This window comes from Meles meles, chromosome 8 (genome assembly GCF_922984935.1).
Source record: "Meles meles chromosome 8, mMelMel3.1 paternal haplotype, whole genome shotgun sequence".
In the NCBI taxonomy this organism is placed as follows: Eukaryota; Metazoa; Chordata; class Mammalia; order Carnivora; family Mustelidae; genus Meles; species Meles meles.
The window spans coordinates 119,428,439-119,451,286 of record NC_060073.1 but is presented as its reverse complement, the minus strand read 5'-3'; the positions used below and the strand labels follow the sequence as shown (position 1 = coordinate 119,451,286).

The window sequence follows — 22,848 nt, the reverse complement described above, 5'->3', positions numbered from 1 at the left end:
GGAAATCAACCTATGCTGAGTAATTCTGATTAGGAGTCCATCTCGGCAAGAAAGCACCTGCACCCCTCTCTCCCAGGACCGCCGCGCCCCAGCAGGAGCAGGAACCAGAGCGCGGGGCTGCAGGACGCCAGGGGAAGGGGGCGGGGGGTGTACCCTTCTCCGCCTGGCCCGGCCCCTGCCGCCAGCTGCACTTTTCCGCGTGGCCCCGCCCCCCGACCTCGCGCCGGCCGTGCCTGGCCCCACCTCCGTCTCGCCCCGCCCTCACCACGTTCCCGGCCTCCTCCGTCGGCCCCGCCCCACCGCGAACCTGGCCTCCTGCGCCCGAGCAGGCCCGTGACCCCGCCCCCACGCCCCCACTCCTCCACCCCCTCCCTGCCGCGAGCTCGACTTCCTCGCCGCGAGATCCGCGTAGCCCCGCCCCTGCCGCCCGGGGCGACGCCTGGCCTCCGCGTCTCCTTGGAAACGGGCCCCACTTCCGCTGAGCGAGGTGGGCGATGGCGGCCGGGGAGCCGGGGGACTTGGGCGGCTACTACTTCAGATTCCTGCCTCAGAAAACCTTCCAGTGTCTGAGCACCCCGGAGACCACCAGCCGGCTCCGCCAGTGGTGAGAGGCCCAGGGCAGGGCTGGACGAGCCCCTGTGCCCGGCGGCGGGGTCCGAACCGCGCGCAGCGCCGCCTCCGCTGGGAAGGGGGTCGGGGGGCGTGCCGGGAGCGCGCCTCGCCGACCGCCCCGCGCTGACGCCCTCCACCCCCATCCCTCCTCTCCCGCTCGGGGTCCAGCCGCACGCTGGCCCCGGCCGTTCCCGCCCCCAGCGCCCGCGCTGGCCCCTCCCCCGGGCTGATCCCGCCCCTTCCCGCTCCGGCCCTTCCCTTCGCACCGCCTCACGGTGATCCGGCCCCTCTCGCTCCGCGCTGACCACCCCACCCCCATCCCACCCCCGTCCCACCCCCATCCCTCCGCTCCCGCTCCGGCTCCGACCCGGCCGCGGGCTTCCTCCCGCCCCCTCCCGCCCCCTCCCGCCCCGCGCCCTCGCTGACCCTCTCTTCGGCCCCGAGCCCTTGCTGGCCCCTCCCCCAGGTTGACCGCGCCCCGCGCTGGCGGTCCCGCCCCCTCTGGCCACGCCCCGAGCTGGCCCCTCCCACCGCCCCGAGCCCGCGCTGACCGCCCCCTCCCCCGCAGGTCCATGCTGGGCAGAGTGACGGCGCAGGCGTTCGGCTTCGACCAGACGTTCCAGGCGTACCGCAAGGATGACTTCGTCATGGTTGGTGTGAGGGTAGGGGGTCCTGGGCGGCCGGGCCCGGGCTGGCCACTGGGGAGCTCACCGCGGGGGTACTCCCGGCCCCCCAGCAGGCCGGCAGAGGTGACCGGGTGGGGAAGGGGAGCTGCCCGACCGCAGGAGTCCTGGGGCCGTCGTTAGACCCGCAGGCACATGGGACAGGGTGCTCAGGCCGCGCCACGCGGGGGCTGCGGCGGCTGCGGTGCGCGGTGGGGGGGCTGCGGGGGCGCGCACAGCAGGACACCGCCAGCAGGTTGTCTCCCGCGCGCGTGCGCGTGGGGAGGAGAGGGGCCTGCCGTCCACCTTGGCCAGGTGAGGGCCCCAGAGCGAGCAGGGGCAGCGTGTCCGGCAGGTGCGGGATCCAGCTGTCGGTGGGGGCGGCCCTCCTCCCACCGGCTGCAGGGGCTGCTGCTCCCTGCGGTCCCTCCAGGTGTCCGGACCCCTCGGCTCTTTGTGCAGGACTGGCCACGGGCCGAAGGACCACCCTGCCCAGTGTAATCTCTTTCCAAATAAGGACAGCCTCGTGGGCGCCTGGGGCGCTCAGTGGGTGAAGCCTCTACCTTTGACTCAGGTCATGATCTCAGGGTCCTGGGATCGAACCCCGCATCGGGCTCTCTGCTTGGAGGGGAGCCTGCGTCCCCGCTTGCTCTCTCTACCTGCTTGTGATCTGTCAAATAAATGAATTTTTTAAAAAATCTTTAAAAAAAAAAAAAGTACAGCCTCGTTCTGAGGCTCCAGCGAGGACAGAGATGGGGGGTGGGGACGGGCACTTCTCAACCCTTGATACAGGGTAAGGTGGTCAAACGTCTTTCCCTTTCCTGAAGAGGCATAATTCTGTTATGACCACGTGACATTTCTCAAGTTATGGCTAGATTTTTCATTCATACCAGCACTGGCTTTCAAACTGATAGAGATTTTTAAAATCAGGACTGTGAGTCACTGAGTTCAAGTGCTACAGAAATTTCCGTATGAATCATCTATTCAATAAATGCTTGTCGAATGCTTAACTAGTTTCCTGCCGGACGATGTTGAGAAGACAGAGAGACCTGGTCCCAACTTGCAAGGCACCGAAGCTGGAAATGTGAAAAATTCTCTGCAACACAGTGAAATAATTGCTACAGTGGAGGATAGGTGGTGCCTTCCACACAGAAGCATCACCTAATGGAGGGGCCTTGGTGTCAGGAAAAACTTCATGGAGGAAGGCACAAAATAAATTAGGGCTGTTCAACAGACACAGAATCCTTCAACAGATTCAAAATTTATCCATAAAGCACAACAGATTTTCATAATACCAGGCTATTTTTTTTCTAAATTTCAAGATCTTCATGTTTATAAATATCCCCATATTTCAGTTCAAAGAAATGTACCTAGAGAATCATAATTTTTACTCACATAACTGAATTGGAGGCCGGGAAGCATAGTGGCTCAGACTGTGGCTGGGGAGGGAATCCGCTCTGAAGCTCATGAACCCTCGGGCCTCCTCGCTGGCCAGGAAGGCCTTTCCAAGGAACTCAGAGGGATCTAGCAGCATGTCCCATAGTCCTGTGCTTCTGAACATTTTCTAAGATAGACACGTTTGTATTCTGAGAGTTCCTAAAGCTGTGTAAGCTTAGGGCCAGAGGAGACCCAGATCCTCCCCTGATTTGGCCTCTAGCTGTCTGTTCAGATCCCGCCACTGCCACGGCCTAGCTCTGTGACCCGGCCCGTCCCTTCACCACCTGAGCTTCCGTTGCTGTTCTGCAAAATGATCCCAGTGCTTGGCACATAAATACTTTTGAGTATGAAAATAATGCTGAGTATCTGATGGCTTATAAAGAAGATTAAAGGAGATTGGGGCACCTGGCTGGGTCAGGCCGTACGACGTGCTTGATATCAGGGCTGTGAGTTCAAGCCCCATGCTGGGCGTAGAGAGGACTTAAAAAATGAAATCTTAAAAAAAAAAGATTAAGGGAAGTAATATATCAGCAAAATGCTTGGCTCGTAATAAGTAATATTATTAATATTTGTTTACTACCTTACAAAGTGTTTTTCCTTTTTTTTTTAACGCTTTTGTTTGAGAGAGCGGGTGAGTGCATAAGCACAAGCAGAGGGAGGGGTGGAAGGAGGGGCAGAGGCAGACACCCCGCTGGACAGGGAGCCCACAGCGCTGGACTCCATCTCAGGGCCGTATCCCAGGACCGCGGGATCATGAACGGAGCCGAAGGCAGACATCTAACTGATGGAGCCCCCCCAGCGCCCCACAAAGTGTTTCTCTGTAGCAGTAGTGACTCGTGGGTGTCAGATTGAGTTTCAGCGCTTCTTAGACATTTGTCACTAATCTTACAACAGTCTAGTAAATTCGGGATTTTGACCCCCATTTTACAGCTTAGAAAACGGAGGCTCAAAATGGTTGAATAATTTGTGCAGGAATGCCCAGCAAATGGGAAGACCCAGGGGCCTCGTGACACAAGCTTCCATGCCATTTCTTCTACAAACGCTCGTAACTGAACAAAGGGTATTGCTTAAACCTACAGTTCCAGATTCAAAATGTTCCCTTTCAATTTTAAAAACAAATTTATGGGGGCGCCTGGGGGGCTCAGTGGGTTAAGCCTGTGCCTTCGGCTCAGGTCATGATCTCAGGGTCCTGGGATCGAGCCTCGCAACCGGCTCTCTGCTCAGCGGGGAGCCTGCTTCCTCCTCTCTCTCTGCCTGCCTCTCTGCCTACTTGTGATCTCTCTGTCTGTCAAATAAATAAATAAAATCTTTAGAAAAACAAAAACAAATTTATGTTCCCAAAGTTCATTTGTGAGAGAGTAAAGAGCTGGAAGGAAGGGAGGAATCATTCCCCCCACTAGCATTTCCGTGGTCTCTGGATCTGTACGGAGGAAAAAGACACCATGCAAGAGAGGGAAGCGGTCCAGGCTGGCGCTGAGAGCGAGAAGGCAGGTGGCCCATGGCCCAGGCCGGGATGCAGCCTCCCTGGTGGCACAAAAGAGAAGGCCGTCTTGGTATTGGTTTGGTTTCCACGGAGGCGCTCTGAGGAGGGTTTACAAGACAAGATCCTTGAGATGGGCCCTGAAAGATGGGTAGGAGTTTGTTAGGTGGACAGTGTGGGGGATAATGGAGCTGGGTGGGAGGGCTCGTTAGACGACCTGTGCCGCGCAGAGGAGTGTGGGCTTTATCTGGCTAACGAGGAGTTGCCCAGAGGCTTTCCGGAAGCCAGTAACACTCGTTCACAATCCTGCCGTCACCTTGGCAGAGCTGGGAGGGTAGCTTGTTAGGACTGAGTCTGGCCGCAATGAGGCGGGCCTGGCAGCTTCTCCCGCAGGCAGTAGAGCGCCACAGCAGCACGGGGATGGCCTGAGAGATGCTTCGGAGGAAGGCAGTTGCAAGGACTTGGGCTGTTGAGGATAAGGTGGGGACGGGGGGTTGCAAAGGATGAACACGTTTCTGACTGAGTTGACTGGGTGGTAGATGATGCCATTAAAGCCGCAGAAAATGTAAAAGAATAAACAAGAAAACTGAGTTCAGTTTCGGGCATTCTGATCTGGAAATGCACGGAAGTGGCAATACCCTGGATTGTTGAATCTAAGATCCTGCTTCGAGTCTCAAGAGAGAGGTCCAGGCTCGATGTGCGGTGTGGCGTCCCCGTGGGATGAAGGGTGCGGAGGGGACTCTTCCACGTAGAGCAGGGAAGCGAGTTAGACCGCTTTCTCAAGGTCTGCTCACACCTCATGGCCTTGTGCCCCTGGAGCGAGGAGGGCAGGCTTCGAGCTGAGCACAGTGCTGTCCCAAATAAAATTGCATTCCTTAAGGACGAAGAGAATGGATAGTGGCTGAGAAGCCAGCAATCTGCAGGACAGATAACAGAGTCAAGAATCTATGTCCATTTCCTACGGGTGGCATATGATAGATGTACCTTGAAAAATCTATGTTCTGTAAAAGACTATATTAATTTAGAAATACTTTTCCCACTGTCACATCTTATGAAACAAGTTTATTCTAATCTCTACATGCACTCGGCCGTCCGTGTCGTTATTTCCAGTGTGACTGGTTTGGGCATCACCTCCTGTATTTCCAGAGCACAGCAGCTTCCCTGATGTTGAGACAGTCCCATCTGCTGCCGCCCTGGAAATTCTGTAACAAACCCAAGATGTCATTTATGTATATTAGGGCAGGGCTTTTTGGTGTTTTTGGTTTTATTCTTTAGGTGCATAATTAGCCCCAACAACATAACAGCTATCATGTTGCTTTACTTGAGGGGCCTTTAGAAGGACTCACCTGCCTTGGGTCAATTCACTACAGCTCCCTTAGACTGCTTCCATTACAATGGCCTAGAAAATTCAGTTTTAAGTCGATACTAAAAAGATTGAGTTGATATTCTTTCCCCCTAGGAATAATTACTAAATCTGAATTAAATTTCCCTTTTACTGATTTTTTCCAGAAGACATCTAAAAAACATTAAAAATCAGTATTAATTGAGCTTAATTCCAGGTTATGTTTCTTTTCAAAATGTATATTACACAAAGTAAGTTAATTGCATAAATGCTCTTTAGCTTGTAAGACTTTATAAAGTCACAGGACAACTTGCTTTTTTTTCTGGGAAGTAGTTTTGGGGAAAAGTTACTCTTTTTTTTTTTTAATTAATTTATTTATTTTTATTTGCTTATTTACAGCATAACAGTGTTCATTGTTTTGGCATCACACCCAGTGCTCCATGCAGTACGTGCCCTCCCTATTACCCACCACCTGGTTCCTCAACCTCCCACCCCACCCCACCCCCTCCCGCCGCCCCTTCATAACCCTCTGGTTGTTTTTCAGAGTCCATAGTCTCTCATGGTTCATCTCCCCTTCCAGTTTCCCTCAACTCCCTCTCCTCTCCATCTCCCCATGTCCTCCATGTTATTTGTTATGCTCCACAAATAAGTGAGACCATATGATACTTGACTCTCTCTGCTTGACTTATTTCGCTCAGCATAATTTCTTCCAGTCCAAAGTTACTGTTTTGTAAGTGGCCATATATGACACCTGTGAGGTGTTCACTTTATCCCTCCACCGCTAGAACGTCAACGCCATGGAAAGAGGAATTTCTGCCTTGCGTGATGTCGGCGTTCACACTGGTTTTATTAGTCTGCACGCTGCACACCTGGTCCTCGTCACCGTTCCCTTTCTCCTTAAATAACCCTCATTCTGCCTGGAAATGACATTCATGAAGAAACTGCCCGGGCATCTGTGGCTTCTCCTCTCTTTGCCCCGCGCTCCTGTACAGTCACTGAGTCCACTCCCTTCTCCACCTCCCTACCCGCCCCCTTCTGCCTTGGGTCTCAGCAGTGCCTTCCCTCCACACTGCTCTCCGCAGAGCCCTTCAGGTCATTCTCCAGCTGCTGCCAGAGTGAGCTGCGAGAAACAGGACGAGTCAAGCTTTCCTTGCTTAAATCTCTGTAGTCTCTTCCTGCTGCATTAAATCTCTGTAGTCTCTTCCTGCTGCATTAAATCAAAATACTCACCCATTTAAATCTGCACTACATCAAGACTGCAATTTGTGACTAGACCTACAAGGTCAATGGTTTAAAAACCAGCAAACAAAGACTCCTGAAAGTTGAGCACTCAGGCTGTCCTGACTTGCTTCCAGCGTGACACTGAAAAGACTCTTTCTTAAAGGGGAGAAATTAGCAAGTTTAAAGTCTGTGAGAAAGGAAGGGACATCCCATTCAAGGAAAGTAGAGGCTCAGTGTGACCAGAGTCAGAAGCAGGGATGGTCTGATGAGGTTAGAAGGTCAAAGCTGTCACTTTTCTGTGTGTCCCTTGGATAGAATTCAGTTGCTGATGACTTTTAGATTTAGCTGTAGTTGGGGGGAGTGGGAGTAGCAATTCCTAAATTACCTGGAAAACAAAATTGAAGATTGAAGACATATATATAACCTCCTGCTTTTCACTGGAAATCGTTAGTTTGTATTTATTAAGTCCCAGAGATACCCGTACTTGGACATACAGCGTTGTTCATACTTGAAGGTAACAACCTGAAGTTAACAAAACTTCATTTCTTTATTAGATTTATTAGACATTTTACCCATTTAAAATTGTCCTCCCCAATTTGACTTAAATGAGATTTTATTATAGTCATTTTAGAAGTTAATTCTTGCTACTGTTCGTAATAAATTATCTAACCGGCTTCCCTCAAATTTGTCTTTCAGGCTTTCTTCAAAGACCCAAATGTTATTCCCAATTTGAAGTTACTTTCAGATTCTTCTGGACAGTGGATCACATTAGGTAAATAAAACTTGCCGTCATCTTTTCAGATGACTGCTTTATTATTGTGACACAGTTTTACTCAGGCATTTCATTATCCGCGTCCACACTGTAAGTAATGACGGGCTGGTTTGCTCACGTCACGGTCTCCAGGGAGTCCTTGCTCCTGTCCTGGCCCGACACACAAGTCTCATTCTCTCTTTGCATTCACTGCGGAAGTAGTTCTTGCGCCTTCTGTGGACTCTGCGAGATGCAGGGAACGGTGAGGGGAACTCCAGAAACTGGCCGACATGGACAGACCAGTGCAGTAGTTCAGCAGCAAGAGGACAAGGGCATCACGGAAGATTCTACTGATGTGAGGGTGCTGCCGCCCCATCTTTGGGGACCAAGGAAGCAGCTGCCACGAAGCATTCCTAAAGCAATACATACAGCTGCGGAAGAGAGTCTTAAATTCTCACAAAGAGAACTTTATATACGTAATAATTTCGTAGTACCTTGAAACATAGCTAGAGATCTTTCAAGAAAATCACCCAGGGGTGCCTGGGCGGCTGAGTCGGTTGAGCGTCCAACTCTAGATTTGGGCTCAGGTCGCGATCTCTGGGTCCAGGGATCGACCATGCATCATCGTCATCGTCATCGTCAAATTACCCAAACACTTAATAACCCTCGCGTCGCTTAAATAGCTCTCAGCCAAGGAATTAACCAGAGTTAATAGAAAAGGCTATTCTAAAAACAAAAACATGAACAGTATATTTCAAATTTTAGATTGAGGTGTTTTAACAATAGAACAAATTGTTGTTCCTTTTAGGAGGAAAATCTGGTTAGTATTGTGGCTCTGTGCTCGAGAAAAACGTAAGTGGATTTTAAATGAGATGAGTTGTTTTGGTAAATTCGTATGTTGCGTGTTCATGGAATTCTAGTATTACACAAAAATTACTTAAAGTATTAGTCAAGACCAAGGTGACCAATGGTTCATGGTGTTAGAATTCGTGGGTCACATTTTATTGCTTTTGGCTAAAGACCACTGCAAAATTAATAAAGTAAAAAGCTGGTACAGTGTGATCTTAAGAGCAGTACAGTCAAACTACCCGAGCAGATGTACCCCCTGGTTCAGCATCTTCAAAAGGAAACTGTCAGGGGCACATGCCACAGTGTTTATAAAACGTGTTTGGCGTAACTTCAGTCGATTCCTTTATAAAATAAGCTTCGTTTAGAAAAAAGTCAACCTTCCCCTGAACTGGTAGAGCCTTCACAGAACGTGAAGTACCAAACTTCAAAGTACCGACTTTGGTCCGAGTTTAGCAAAGGCCCTGTGGACGGAGCGCTCCTGAAATTCCACACGTGCGTGGCAGAACCAATTAGAGGGCCTCCGCCAAGTGGCCGGGGACGCAGCGTTCCGAGTCCCAGGCAGAAGTCTCCAGGCGTTCGCGAGGGACCTTCTGGACCTTCTGCCAGCTTCTCTTTCTCTGAGTCATGGACCATCTTCCCTCTTTTTCCTCTGCGGGCCTTTAGAAGCAGAATAAACACCTTTTCAACGTGAGAGAGACATTCTTCTAGCGGGCGAACCATTTCTGCACACGGACACGCTGAGCCCTTTGCAGGCTGACACATAATGGATGCGTCCTCTGTGCTCAGTGAAGGGCATTACAGGTGTTCCCTCCTTTAATTCCCAAAACAAGCCTGAGAGGTGTTATTGTTATTATAAATCCCTGTTTCACAAACGGAGGGTCGGATTCGGGAGCTCAGTCATCGGCACCGTCTTAGGGCTGGCTGGGCTCAGCAGAACTGAGAGTCGGAGCCGGGCCCCAGCCTTGCGGATCCTCTGCACTCCTGCCTCTGCCGTTTCAGGTTTGAGACAAGCGCTGCCAGAAAAGCAAAAAATAAACAGGAACCCCCCTGTGTATGTTAATGCTGGTATCGGTGGGCGGGGGGAATACATTCTTCACTTCGTGCGCAGTACGGATCTTGCAAACGCTGGAGACGGAAGTTTACTGTATTCCTACATGACCGACAGCATGTGCTGTGGACTGAATTATGTCCCCTCCAAATCCTTGTGTTAAGCTCTAACCCCCAGCGTTACAGCATTTGGAGATGAGGCCTTTGGAAGAGGATTATTTGAAAGTGTGCAGTGGGGATCGGTTGGGAGGCTTTGAGTGCCTCTGAGCCCAGATATATGGACGGGAAGCTTGACTCCGGTGAGGTGTCGTGCAGAAATGAGGACCTTGTATCAGAAACAGGAGGAAAGACAGCCCATAGAAAGACAGAATGGCCGAGACCTTGGCTGGATGATGATGTCGTGTTTTGCGGAAGGAAGAGCTTGGAAGCGATAAAATTGTGTGTGCAGCTGAGATCTCTAAACCAGGTGGTGTGGGAGCTGCCTGGTTCTTCCTGGATGTTTCTAATACAGCAAGAAAGGAAAAAGATGGGTTGAAGAAGGAATTGTTAAGGAGGAACCAGAGCTTGAAGATTTGGAATATCCTCAGCCTTTTCATAGTGCTAAAAAAGAGAGAGAGAGGGATTCGTCTGGAGAGAACAGAGGCACCCGGATGACCGTGTGACACGGAGAGAGTGCATGTAACTGGGACTCACCCAGCCACTCCAGCAGAAGCGCCGGATCGGGGTGGGGTGGTGACCGAAAAGACGCTGCCAGTGTGAGCGACCGGGCAGACCGTAGATCCTACAGGACCAGACCAGAGAGCTGCGTGGCTGCAGACACGGCTGTTCTGCAGGAGCAGAGAAGGACTGAAAGGCAGCTCAGGCCCTCAGGGCCAGCCTCAGTGCCAGGAACAAGCAGAGGGGGACACCTCAGAGGCTGAGCCACCGTCCCCAGCATGTCGGGAGGGCAGAGCATTGAGCCAAAGGGGAGTATTCTCGAGGCTTAAAAATGTCGGGAAATTTCCCTTGCCAGGTTTCGGGCTTGCTTGGGACCATCACCCCCATTGTTTCTGCTTCTCCTCTTTGGGAATGGACGTGTCTGTTCCTTGTCTCCCCGTCGTATTTGGAAGCATGTAACTTGTCTGGTTTCGCAGGTTCCTAGCTGAAGAGGAATTTTGCTCTGGGATGACTGACTGTCCAGTCTCGCCCATATCTGTAGGGGATCTGTAGGGGAGACTTTGGACTCTGGACTTTAGGCTTGGTGCGAGAATGAGGTAAGACTGTGCGGGCCGTTAGGGTAAGTGTGTTTTGCATGTGAGAAACACGTGAGTTGGGGCGGGGGAGGCAGAATGCTGTGCACTGAATTGCAAAATCCCTTCAAAATTCAGGTGATGAAGCTCGGACCCCACCCAAAGCCCCCGTCTCAAAATACCGTTGCGCTTGGGTGTTAGGACTACAATATGTTTTTGGAGGGATATAATTCAGTCCATAGCGAATGCTATTTCTCTGCTTCTGACCAAGTGCTTTGAATTTAATGATGTTTCTCGCCGTCCAAGCCCTCCTTCCACTTGCCCCATCAGAGCTAGGACATGTTGATGAACATGGCCTGTTGCCCAATGTTGGCCCCTGCTCCACTGGCCACCAGCCCCTCTCTGAAGCCTGGATCCATGTGCTCCTGCTCAGACACAGTTCCTGTCTCCAGAGACCCATCGTGCCTCCCACAAGCCCAGCTCAGGACCGGAACGAGGCAGCAGGTCCTGGCCTGACTCCGGGCCCCCGGCCGAGGAGGAAGTGCAGTACTCGCCAGCACTACTCTTCTCAAGCTCAGGCTCCTGCTTGCGTCGGAGATGAAGCACGTGTATCAGGGAGAGGGAGGACAGAGGGCTCCCCCGCCAGGGTAGGCTGTTCGAGGGAGCACCTGCAAAGAAGAGCACCACCCCTTTATGGCTGAGGGTGTGTGGACTTGCACGTGAAAGACAGAACAATGGGGGCGTCTGGGGGGCTCCGTGGGTTAGAGCCTCTACCTTCAGCTCGGGTCATGATCCCAGCGTCCTGGGAATTGAGCCCCGCAATGGGCTCTCTGCTCAGCGGGGAGCCTATTTCCTTCCTGCCTCTCTGCCTGCCTGTGATCTCTGTCAAATAAAATCTTTAAAAAAGAAAAAAAAGAAAAACAGTGATTCACTGAGACGATAATAAAAATATTCATTTTAATCTCTGTGTCTTTCTGTAATTGAGAACAACCTTTAATAATGGAAAATCCGTTCCTAAAGGACACATTCAGGAATCAGCTTGGGGCGGGGGAGGGTGTGGAGGGGGGAGAACTACAGCTACAAGAGGAAAATAGACAAAACACTGTGGTTGCAGATTTCTCTAGTTCCAGCCTTGCGATGACTCCACCAGGGCCTGGTCTGAAGCTTACCTTGACTGGGAAAAGCTAGTTTTCATGATAAACGCTGTAAATGAGATCACAAGGGAGAAATTTTTAAATGGAGAGAAAAAATTTCCAGACCTCCTCAGGACTTTAGAAACACCCATTACTTAAATTAACTAAAGTTTTTGTAATGTGAATTATAAGGCATTGAACATAATACAAATGCAAAATCATTTCACAAAGTGGTTCCTATGCTTTTATAGGCACTTCTGACATGGGTTAAAAGTGATGTAAGAACACCTACACAAAACATGTATCTCGTGTTCAAGTGTTTTCTAATTTACATATCCTTCATGTAGGCCTGAAATACGTTTTGTTACAGACTTAATGATTAATCAAAATGAACAAACTGCAAAATTAGAACTTAATAAAATCCCTAAACTTTTAAATATATGAGGATATACATCATATTTGGCTACTTAGAATTTCTGCATTTGTGATACTTACTTTGGGAATAATGAGAATACTAAACTAATTTTTATATCTCTATAAAATAATATTTTTCAGGAACTGAAGTGAAAAAAATTGAAGCTATAAATGTTCCTTGTACACAGCTTTCCATGTCGTTTTTTAACCGGTTGTATGATGAAGATGTTGTGCGAGACAATGGACATATTGTCAAATGTTTGGATTCTTTTTGTGATCCCTTTCCTGTTTCTGATGAGTTACGAAAAGTAAGTACAGATTTTTAAAATTTCACTAATGGAATTTTATTTCAGGAAATGCTTAATGTCAAAAACTTTTGCCTGCCTAAAATATATAATCTCTTATCAACAGTAATGATCAGCAAGTCATTCATGGGACTTTTGCTATCGACTTAATTATTTGTATATTTCAGTTTTTAACCAGACGGTACTGACTTATGCCTACAGGCCAGAGATGCTGCTGGACGCCATACAAGGTGCAGGATGGCCCCCACGGTGACTTCTCTGACCCGACATGTCAGTGGTGCTGGGGTCAAGAGATCCCCTGCTCAGTATGGGGCTCCTAACATATCACATGACTATATAAAAACATCCCTGTAGTACAAATCCTTTGATCTCACTGGTGAGATCAAAAAAGCCATTTGATAACTCATTTCTGTTTTAGTGAGAGGTGTACTTGAACTTGAATCAGAAGACCTAGATTATTTACCTAATTCCGGAGTTATTATTCATCAGATAGTAGTAACAGTAGGCAAATCACTCAATATCAAGGGCCGGGAAGATCTTATCTGCACCACACAGAGATTAAAATGCCCAGGCAGGGGAGATAAGGCTTTTGGGTGGTGCAGTGGGTTAGGCTAGTGGGTTAGTCCGACTCTTGGTGCCGCTCCAGTGGTGGTCCCAGGGCTGTGAGACTGAGTCCCGCCTCAGGCTTCACGCACAGTGCAGTCTCAAGATTCTCCCTCTGCCTCTTCCCCCACAATGAATAAGTCTTTTTAAAAATGCCCGTTTGGAGCGCCTGGCTGGCTCAGTGAGAAGAGCCTGTGACTCTTGATCTCAAGCTCATGGGTTTGAGCCCCATGTTGGGCATAGAGAGTACTTAAATAAATTAAAAAAAAAAACAAAAAAACTGCCCATTCTACCTTCTTTCTGAAATTACTGAGATAATGAGTTGAGAAAGCATTTAAATGCACTTTTTTAAAAGTGTGAAATGTTAAGATGAAATGTATTAGTCATTGTCGTTTTAATTTGAAGAAAGACTACAAAGTAGTTAAAAATTAGGGTGTTTTTTTTTTTTAAGATTTTGTTTGCTTATTTGACAGACAGAGATCACAAGCAGGCAGAGAGGCAGGCAGAGAGAGAGGAGGAAGCAGGCTCCCCACTGAGCAGAGAGCCCGATGCGGGACTCGATCCCAGGACCCTGAGATCATGACCTGAGACAAAGGCAGAGGCTTAACCCACTGAGCCACCCAGGCGCCCCAGGGTTGGTTGGTTGTTTGTTTGTTTTTTAAGATTATTGGTTTATTTGAGCGAGAGCACAAGCAGGGGGAGAAGGGTCAGAGGGAGAGGGAGAAGCAGGCTCCCCGCTGAGGGAGAACCAGGGATCCTGGCCTGATGATTCACCTACTGAGCCACCAACGCCCTGAAGTTTAGGCCTTTGGTGTCAAAGGGACACAGGTCGCCCTTGGTACCCGGGACGGTTGGCCTGCCTTCTTGGGTAAAGGCGGCACGGTGCAGGAGTTGTGTAGCTCCGTGCCTGGCGCTCAGTGAGGTTCCGGGACGACTGGACTACTGCTCACGAGCGTCATTCTCCCCGGAGAAGGGCAGTCGGAGCCTCATGTCTTGCGGGTTCGGATGGGCGTGAGCCGGGGGAGTCTGCTCCGGCCTCCCGCACGCAGCCCCCGAGCGCAAACTCGCGCGGGCTGGAGAGGGGCGCGGGGTGGTGCGGGGACGGCTGGCGGAGCCCCTGCGGCTGGCTTCTCCGCTTCCCACCACGGCGCCGACGCGCCTCGGCGGGGTGGCTGGTCCCGTCCGCCTCTGCTTGCGTGGGGCCCCGCCGGTGTCCGCTCCTGGGGCTCTGCCGGCGCTCGCGCCCCTCGGAGTCCAGGCACCTGCCCCGGCTCCGGGGAGCCTCAGGGCCAAGGCGTCTGTCCCCGGCCTCTCTGGGAGTAGGTGGCGCCGACTCCGCTCTCTCTGCGGCTGCCGCGTTCCTCGCTGCCCGGCGGCCACGGCGAGGGTGTGACCCGGCTGCACCCCGGCTGCAGAACAGGACCGCAGGCCTCCGAGTTCGGCCGAGCCTGACACCGCAGCACCCGCGGCCCCTCGCAGGACAACCACGGGCTTCCCCGCGCGGGGCACAGCCTGACTGGTTGGGCACCGCTGGCCTGCCCTCAGGGGGCCCTGCCTCTGCCTGCCGTGCGCATCGGGGACTGCTGTCCCCTGCGTCCCCAGGGTCCTCACACTCCTGTATCTTCAGAGTGCGCGGCCCCATCCGATCAGTGAGGAGAGCGCTCCCCAAGGAGTGTGTGACTTCGTCATTCCTGAGCGCCCCGTCACTCTGGGGTTAAGCCAGATGTTTGGGTAGCTGCTTGCAGGGGGACACCCGGGAGCCCACGTGGGGACCTGTGTTCTCAAGGTGGAGATGAGCTTCCACAAACTCATGCTAAGTCACCTGCGCATGGACAGCACCACGCACTTGACTGTTTTTTTAAACGCCTCTTGCCTGGTGACCTTGTGATGAGTATTCATTAGAGACCCGGGTGTAGACGATTATTCGGTAGAAGAAACGTATGGTGTGTTGTACACTCACCCCTCGTGCGTAGCTGCCAGGTCAACAGACGAGGCAGTTGTGTCCCGCCCCGCGGCACAAAGACATCACCCCCATCTCACCAGTCCCGCTGTTTGCTGAAGGAGCTGGCAGGGTCTCCAGAGAGCAGGAGTCGGTATAGACTGGTGGTGGCAGGAAGCAGAAGCGTGCGCAGGCTGGGGAGGCCAGGCACACGCTCCGGGGGGATTAGGAGGCCACCACTGGGGTGGCCCCCAGATTGAGGCAAAGGCTGTAGGCCTTACAGGACGGAGAGGCTTGTCCACTTACTTAGGGCTCCTTGACTGCCCAGAAGTTTCCTGGTGTGTCCACGCTAGCAGCGCAGTAGCACTAGGGACAGAAAGGAGTACGAAGGTGCAGAGGGGAGGAGAACGCTTAGATCTCGTTTTACTCTTCCACTGAGCCTCAGGACATCGGGCTAAAAGGAGGGAGGGCCGGAGCGGGTCTCACAGATCACTCCTTTCAGTGGTTCTGCTCGCTTCTCAAAACAGGCCTAAGATTAGCTGTAAATGAGTGAATTGGAACTTCTTGAAAACAAGACTTAGAACCTCAGATCATGTTAGATCTCAGATCATGAAGATGAATGTTATCGTCCGTAGGTGCTGCTCGTGGAAGACTCCGAGAAGTATGACATATTCAGTCAACCCGACAGAGAGGAGTTTCTGTTCTGTCTTTTCAAACATCTCTGCCTGGGCGGAGCCCTTTGTCAGTACGAGGACGTGCTTCCCCCGTATCTGCAGACCACGAAGCTCCTCTACAAAGATCTCGTGAGGTAACGTGGCCAGAGCGCAGTGGGCACGTCGTGGGCGGCAGGCTCACCTGCATCTGCTGGGGTCCCATTAGCTCCCGACTGTGTGAGTGTGGCGCCCTGGGGCTCTCCCACGGCCACCCACCTGTCCCTGTGTCCCCGGCAGACTGGCCACCACACGGCGCCTGCCCCCGGGCCTGTGTGGGGCTCCCTCGGCAGCCGTCCGGCTCCCAGGCTGACACTCACGGGTTACTGTGGTTCCCAGGAGGGGAAAGGATTCCCATCTGGCCGCAATGTCAGTCCAAATCCCAGTCTGTTTGAGGTATCCTGCTGGGGAGCTTTTTTCCTTTTAAAGATCAGACTGGGGTAAAAACTTTATAAATCATTTGTTTCTACTTTCATCGGGTTGGGTTTTCAGTGATGCAGACCCTGCTTCACCTTCACAGGCTAAAGCGATAGGAACAGTGAAAGCAAAGGGTCTCGGGGTTTAGTTACGAAATTGTACTTTCCAGGAAATCAGCAAAATTAGCTCCTCATCGGACTCTTGGCTGTTGCTTATAATCACCCCGGTTCTCACTCGTACTCCGTGTGCCTGACGACTGCGCAGCAACCTGCATGATTTCGTTGTCTTGCTTCCTGGTTTTAAAAGCAGAAATTTTTTTTCTTTAATTTGTCTCTGATTTTTGTGAAAAAGTGACTGTATCCGTACATAAAGATGGCGAAAAGAGCTATGTTTGAAACAGAATTCAGAAAAACATATACATACTTCCATCCCGAATAGTCTGTCCTTGTCATTTGCAGCTCATGAAAACGTCAAAGCCGGTAGCGTGCCCCGTGCCGCATACACGCACACACACACTCGCACGGACCCTGCTGCCTCCACAGCGTGCTCGGCTCCACTGGCCACATGAACCGAGGAATTCCTCACCACCCTGCGCCATGGTGGCGGGGATTCTGCTGGGGTTGTTTGAAATAAAAATAACTGCAGACCCTCAACCTTGAGAAACTGACATTTTCCCCAGCGTCCCCTTCCCTGAATTCTCACCCGTGACTCACTCCCATGCTCCTTGGGTGCTAAGAACACGTACGGCTCTGGGGGGGACAGCCACTCGTCAAATTAGGAGTCAAAACACAGAGCATCTTACGGAAAGAATAGGAATTGAGTCCACAGAATCGTTTTAGCAGGCAAAAGGCAGGTGTTAATTTTGTGTATGGAGCCAAGCTCCAGAGAGACAAGAGGAGCATCAGACAGTCCTTGACCTTAAGGAGGTTATTAGAAACTAACATATCATAAAGGAATTGTTTAAAATATTTTATAAGTAAAAATGTTATGAAATCAAGTGTTCAGTTTTGTGTGGGCAGATCTTTGAAGTTCTTGATACTGCAGTAAAGGCCCCAGAAGTGCGAAAGGGGAGATTGTCAGAGCGGCTCTGAGCAGCTCTGAGCAGCTGGGGAGTCTGGATGGGATGGAGCCCGCGAGGCTGGTGCAGAGAACGGCAGTCTGTCTCCAACCCTGGCTCCCCGGGTAGGGCATCGCTCTTACTAGAGAACCACTAAATATTTCTCTTGATGATCCGAGTTTAAACATGCTTACGAGTTTTGTTGCTGAATGAGGAGGAGATGTGGAATTGTCTTCCCAAAGCAACTTTGGTAGAAAGTTTAGATTAGAATAAATACTGGCTTACGACGGCGGAAGTGCCCACACCAGGCCGTCGGATGGATGAAGTGATCACAGCCCCTTCAGAGCTCTGCCCGTTTGCTTCCCCCTCACACCGCCTGTGGCCTTTCTCACTTGAGTTGTGCTGACTCGGGTCAGGTGCCTTGTCGTTTGGTTCAGGGGAGGACAGAGCCTGGATCACGACGGCTCTTACCGAGGGCGTGGCAACTCCAGGTGCTGGCAGTAATCTCAGACTCCTGAGCCACGTATACAAACAGGTTGTTTGTACCAAAGACAGACTCGTTTTCTCCCATTCCTTCCCTTGACTTTTGGGGGGTTTTCACATTTTTCAGAGACTGTCTACTGTCTTTCTAACTGTATGCACAGTAGTGGCTGTACCTCATCTCCCTGTCCCAGCAGAGAAACGTCACCACCAGTCCCCTCTGGAAAAGCCCGTTGAGCCTCACGTCTGTCGTGCCACAGGGGCACCCCAGGGCCGGGTGCTAGCGGTCTCTGGTTCCCACGGAAGGCTCGAAACATTCTCGAGGTAGTTTTTCCTTTCTCCGTAATAACAAATTAACATTTGTTAAATGTCCTGGGAAATGCCTTCTCTTCAAGGATTGTGGTTCTAAATAATAGGTGGCACCTGAGCACCATTCCGTCAGAGAGCGGTGACCAGTTGTTTCCTCCATTTCCCGCACGTCGACGCGGAAGTCCTTGCGTGGTTACTGAGGCTGTGTTTCCCTCTTTGGCTTCCAGTATGAAACACATGCTTGGTCAGAGTCTTTGGAGAGGCTTTCTAGACTGTGTGTCTGCCCCAGAGGGGACACTGCGGGGTTTGAACTGAGGGGCTTGGACTGCGGCTTCCGACAGTGAGGACGCGGAGGAACTCCTGTTCCCCCAAACGAGCGGGCTGGAGCCGGGTCTGCAGTGCGTGTGCGGTCGGCGCGGGGTCCCACCTCCGAAACGGGCATCACGGATTTTAGGAAGCCGCTCACTACTTTATTTCTAAACCAGTAGTATAAACACACTTTCAGACAGACTCTAGGGAAATAACGTTCTCGCCCTTGAAAGCTTGCTGGCCTGGAGGGAGGGGCTGCTGCGGGCCTGGAGCGCGGGTGGGTGTCGCCCCTTCCTCTCCTAGTGGGTGAGGCCATATCGGGCAGGTGATGCCCTACTTGAGCTGTGAAAAATAAGAAATTATTTTAGCGCTACTTTAAACGAGTAATACAGCATCAGAGGTAATAAAACGGAATTATACCGTTTATTTCTGCTAGGAACCAACTTCTAATAACGTTCAATCGTAGATCCTTTTTGGTAAGTAACACAGTTACGGTGCATGTTGGTATGTTTGAGTGATTGTTAAATACTCAATTTTCTTCTAAGTTTATTTGATAAGCATGAACTTTTATAAGGGATTGTTTGGGGCTTCTTGGGTAATAGTTTTAAACTGGGCTGATTCACATACAGGAAAGCGGACAAACCCTGGTGTTCCTACAGTGTAGTGAATTTTTCTATGTCTCTGCCCCTAGAACCACCTGCAGGTCAAGACTTAGAATCAGTTAGGACCGTAGCTGTGTCGTGTTTTGGTTCGGGTGTTCCATAGCTGTGTGCACTGTCAGCGTTTTGTACGTACTGGTTACAGCCATCCCTTGTGTAAGCACGGAGTCTGGAGTGAAATCTTCGGTTTTTAAGCAGTCTGTGCTAAGCGTTTGAGAAATAAAAGAACATGACGTTGGGGCGCTGGGGCGGCTCAGTCTCTTGAGCGTAGAACTCTCCATCTCAAAGTGTCCGTCTCAGACTCGCGCGTTTAAGCCCCTGTCGGGCTCTGCGCGGGCACGGAGCCTGATTTTACAAAGAGAGTGACTTCCGTACAAGGAAATTAATTCCAGGACTCCTGGGTTTAAATGTGAGTGGAATGTTTTCAAGATAAAAACTGCCTAAGAACCTTGAACCCAGAAATGAGTGGAGTCTGGCCACTTGCAGGGGCACAAGCTGACACACTCACATGCACACTCACGCTCCACCCCGCGCCCCTTCCTTCTCCTCCCCTCTCCACCCCTCTCCCTCCCCGTTACTCTTCACGCGTAGGGAAGGAGAAGCAGGACTTGGGCCCCTGACGTGAAGACGACAGATGTCTTCTGTTAGGTGCACCTACCGTGTCCCGCGTGAGGCGAGCCATGTGTCAGCGAGGGCAGGGGAAGGACTGCATGCCGCGTCACCTGACGGTGCTTCCGGAAATAAATGCCTTAAATGCCTGCTTAACTTCTCCGGTTCTGTCGTCGATAAACTTGGTAGCATAGTGCCAACCCAGCCCCCCGAGCTGTGTGACCTTCACACGAAGTCCAGTACGTAAGGGCGCTCGGCAGACTGTGAAGTGTCACGAAGATCACGCGCCTGAGTCTCTCTCTGTGGCTGATCCCCCGTGTCCCAGCGCGGCCCCCACCACACATGCCACAGGCGGTCTTTCTCGCGGAGACTGAGAGAGGACGATTGTCACGTGGTAGTGAGTCATCCGTATTTAACAGTGCTCTTCATCCCGCTCAGTCCTCGGGTAATCCTCACGGGAACTGTGGCTTGCCCACGTCGATGTCCCGGGGGCTGTGCCGCCCAGCGTGCAACGGTCCCTCGGGGGCCGAACTGCCCCGTGCGCCGAGGTGGTTAGACCCAGAGTGCACGCGCGCGTACCTGCCCCGTGCGGCTGTCTACGCTCCAATCCCACTCCTAACAGCTCCTCGTTTTCTAGTAGCTCTCTCTGGCCTGGGAGACCTTTCATCATCAGAGCGCAACACCTCCAACCATCCAGGTCCATTTGCTGCCATACGGCTGGGTGACCTTGCCCCGTCCTTGGATGAAGCTGCAGACGCCGTCCGTTTCAAACCCGTCTGCGTGGACGTTATCTGTTTGTTATGTATGAATAAAAGCACCCGCATACTAACACAGACCAGTATTTTAAGTGTCTCATGCCAGTGCTTGCTGTATTTATTTAAAATGTACCCTTTTCCCCCTATTTTAGTGTTCGGAAGAATCCTCAGACCAAGAAAATACAAATTACTTCTTCAGTCTTTAAAGTCACAGCGTATGTAAGTGCGGAGGGGGGACTCGCAGGCGATCAGTTTAGTGCTTGTTACTCAGAGGGCCGTTTCAGCTGCCATGAGCACAGCCCCCTCAAGGTTACACCTGGGAGAGAAGGCGAAGGTCTTTAGTGCTTTGTTAGAAGTGAAGGTTGATGAGGTATGCTTTCTGCGGAGAGTCACCCGGACTTCTCCCCGTCCTTTCTGTTGTCCGCCGCTGATAACTGTCCTCACGCATTCACGACCGGTGTCTGCGAGTGGGATGGAGTCGGACACGGTTGTCTAGGCTCCAAGCCACAGTGCAGATGGCAAGCAAGTAAGAAGGCCCTAAATGCTTGAAGTCTAGGGCCCTACAAAGATTATTTGCATACTTGAAGCAGTTTCTAAGTTCCTTTATTCAGTCACTTAACAAATATTATTGACCATCTATTGGGTATCAGCTACCGACTTGGGCTAGGGCACTTTTTGTTGATAAACAAGAGAAACGTAATTGCTTCTCTCATAGTTGGGAAGGAACACATTCTGAAGGAAAGCAAAGATAGAATATTGCAAAATAAAAACTTTTGCAATAATGACACTTTAAAAACACTTTTACAAAAGATAAGATTTCCTTTGGGGCTATAAAATCCTTAAGATCAAGAATTATGTGTGTGGTACAGTATGTATGTACAGTAAACAGTAAACTGTCCTGTCAATAGATATTTTAAAATAGCAATTATTTTTTTAAGATTTTATTTATTTATTTGACAGACAGAGATCACAACTAGGCAGAGAGGCAGGCAGAGTGGAAGGGGGAAGCAGAGAGCCCGATGGGGGGCTTGATCCCAGGACCCTGGAATCATGGCCTGAGCCGAAGGCAGAGGCTTTAACCCACTGAGCCACCCAGGCGCCCCAAAATAGCAATTATTTTTTTAAAGATTTTATTTATTTATTTGACAGAGTACAAGCATGGGGAACAGCCAGGAGAGGGAGAAGCAGGCTCCCCACAGAGCAGGGAACCCAATACGGGGCTTGATCCCAGGACCTCGGGATCATGACCCAAACAGAAGGCAGATGCTTAACAGATGGAGCCGCCCAGGCACCCCTAAAATAGGAATTATTTACTAAATTACTGTCAAAGATTTGATGTATGTTTCATGACATTTTAACAGAAAATATAGAATAGTCAAATATGTTGGCTATTACTTAAATGTCGTCACAGACTAAGTCATCTATAATGTAGCTTTATCTCTTTCAGGACTCCGCTGGCGTGTGCTATCCTTCGACCAAGAGTCATGAGCAGACCTTCTCTTACTTTATTGTGGATCCGATCAAGCGTCATGTTCATGTTTTATACCACTCTTACGGTGTGGGGGAAATGTCCTAACACTCTTCTTTCAGAGTCTCTATTTTGATACTGTTTTATATACCAATTTTTAATTTTAATACCCATTTATAGGTAAACATTTACTTTGCAAGTTAATTCCAGTAAAATACAGAGAACCTGCTTGGAGCAGAAGGAAACGAATACCAAGATGCCTTCCTGTACGCGGATCTGGAGCTGTAATGTAAGGACCGAATTCTGTCCCGAACACAGTCAACACAAGTACCGTCGTAGAATTTTTACAGAAAGTTAAAAAAACTAAAAATCTAGTTCATTTTGTTGCATTAAGATTCACGTAAGGCCTCAATTTTCCGTGTGTTTTGTTTTAGAAGCCAGTTAGTTGTGGGTTGAAATTGTAGCGGGAAACCTGAGATCACTCTATTGATCATTAATATGAATAGTTCGCTTTTTAAATCTGAGTTTCATTTCCTTACACTTCTTCATGGCCTGAAGATTTACATCTCTAGGGCTGTGAAGTGCCTCACAATTCCTTTGCTTCATTTGTCCCACTTAAGATCCTCAATAAAAAAGTAATGTGGTGAAAGTCATCGCCAACTCTGCCGTCACACAACAAAGCTGCAGCCGTCCCTCCGTCCGTGCCCCCCACCCCCTCCCCCATGGCTCAGAGGGGAGCCGCCCACGCGCAGCCGTCCTGATGGTATCAGGTTGGACGAGTAGAGAGCAGGCCCTCATGGTGCCGCCTCCTGTGCGCTCGTTACGTTAGTAGGAGGAATATGTGACTTAAGATTTTTAATGGAGGGACGCCTGGGTGGCTCAGTTGGTTAAGTGGCTGCCTTCGGCTCAGGTCATGATCCCAGCGTCCTGGGATCGAGTCCCATATCGGGCTCCTTGCTTGGCAGGGAGCCTGCTTCTCCCTCTGCCTCTGCCTGCCACTCTGCCTGCTTGTGATCTTTCTCTCTCCGTCTCTCTCTCTCTGACAAATAAA

The 22,848-nt window shown here is 50.7% G+C and overlaps 1 protein-coding gene across 9 annotated transcripts; it reads left to right on the top strand.

The window, feature by feature from the left end:
- The first annotated feature begins 439 nt into the window (after positions 1 to 439).
- On the top strand, positions 440 to 22,450 carry CFAP300 (cilia and flagella associated protein 300). Of its 9 annotated transcripts, XM_046016677.1 has the most exons (9): positions 440 to 604; positions 1,181 to 1,262; positions 7,451 to 7,526; positions 12,319 to 12,485; positions 15,660 to 15,832; positions 20,482 to 20,548; positions 21,777 to 21,885; positions 21,978 to 22,086; positions 22,418 to 22,450. In XM_046016677.1, exons 1-9 carry the CDS (start codon positions 495 to 497, stop codon positions 22,434 to 22,436), a joined length of 912 nt encoding a protein of 303 aa, XP_045872633.1. In that variant the 5' UTR covers positions 440 to 494; the 3' UTR covers positions 22,437 to 22,450. The 9 variants fall into 9 exon arrangements, 7 of the variants coding, with proteins under 7 accessions (XP_045872633.1, XP_045872636.1, XP_045872634.1 ...); XR_006820038.1 differs by lacking the exon at positions 20,482 to 20,548; XR_006820039.1 differs by lacking the exons at positions 21,777 to 21,885; positions 21,978 to 22,086; positions 22,418 to 22,450 and adding an exon at positions 20,212 to 20,376 and having other exon boundaries at positions 20,482 to 20,497.
- Positions 22,451 to 22,848: the final 398 nt, after the last annotated feature.

Bases quoted from the DNA above. Each gene is read 5' to 3' on its own strand.
- CFAP300 (XM_046016677.1), top strand. From the start codon at position 495: ATGGCGGCCGGGGAGCCGGGGGACTTGGGCGGCTACTACTTCAGATTC. The intron at 12,486-15,659 runs GTAAGTACAGAT...TATCGTCCGTAG, and splicing joins TTTCTGATGAGTTACGAAAA to GTGCTGCTCGTGGAAGACTC. The intron at 15,833-20,481 runs GTAACGTGGCCA...CCCCTATTTTAG, and splicing joins CTCTACAAAGATCTCGTGAG to TGTTCGGAAGAATCCTCAGA.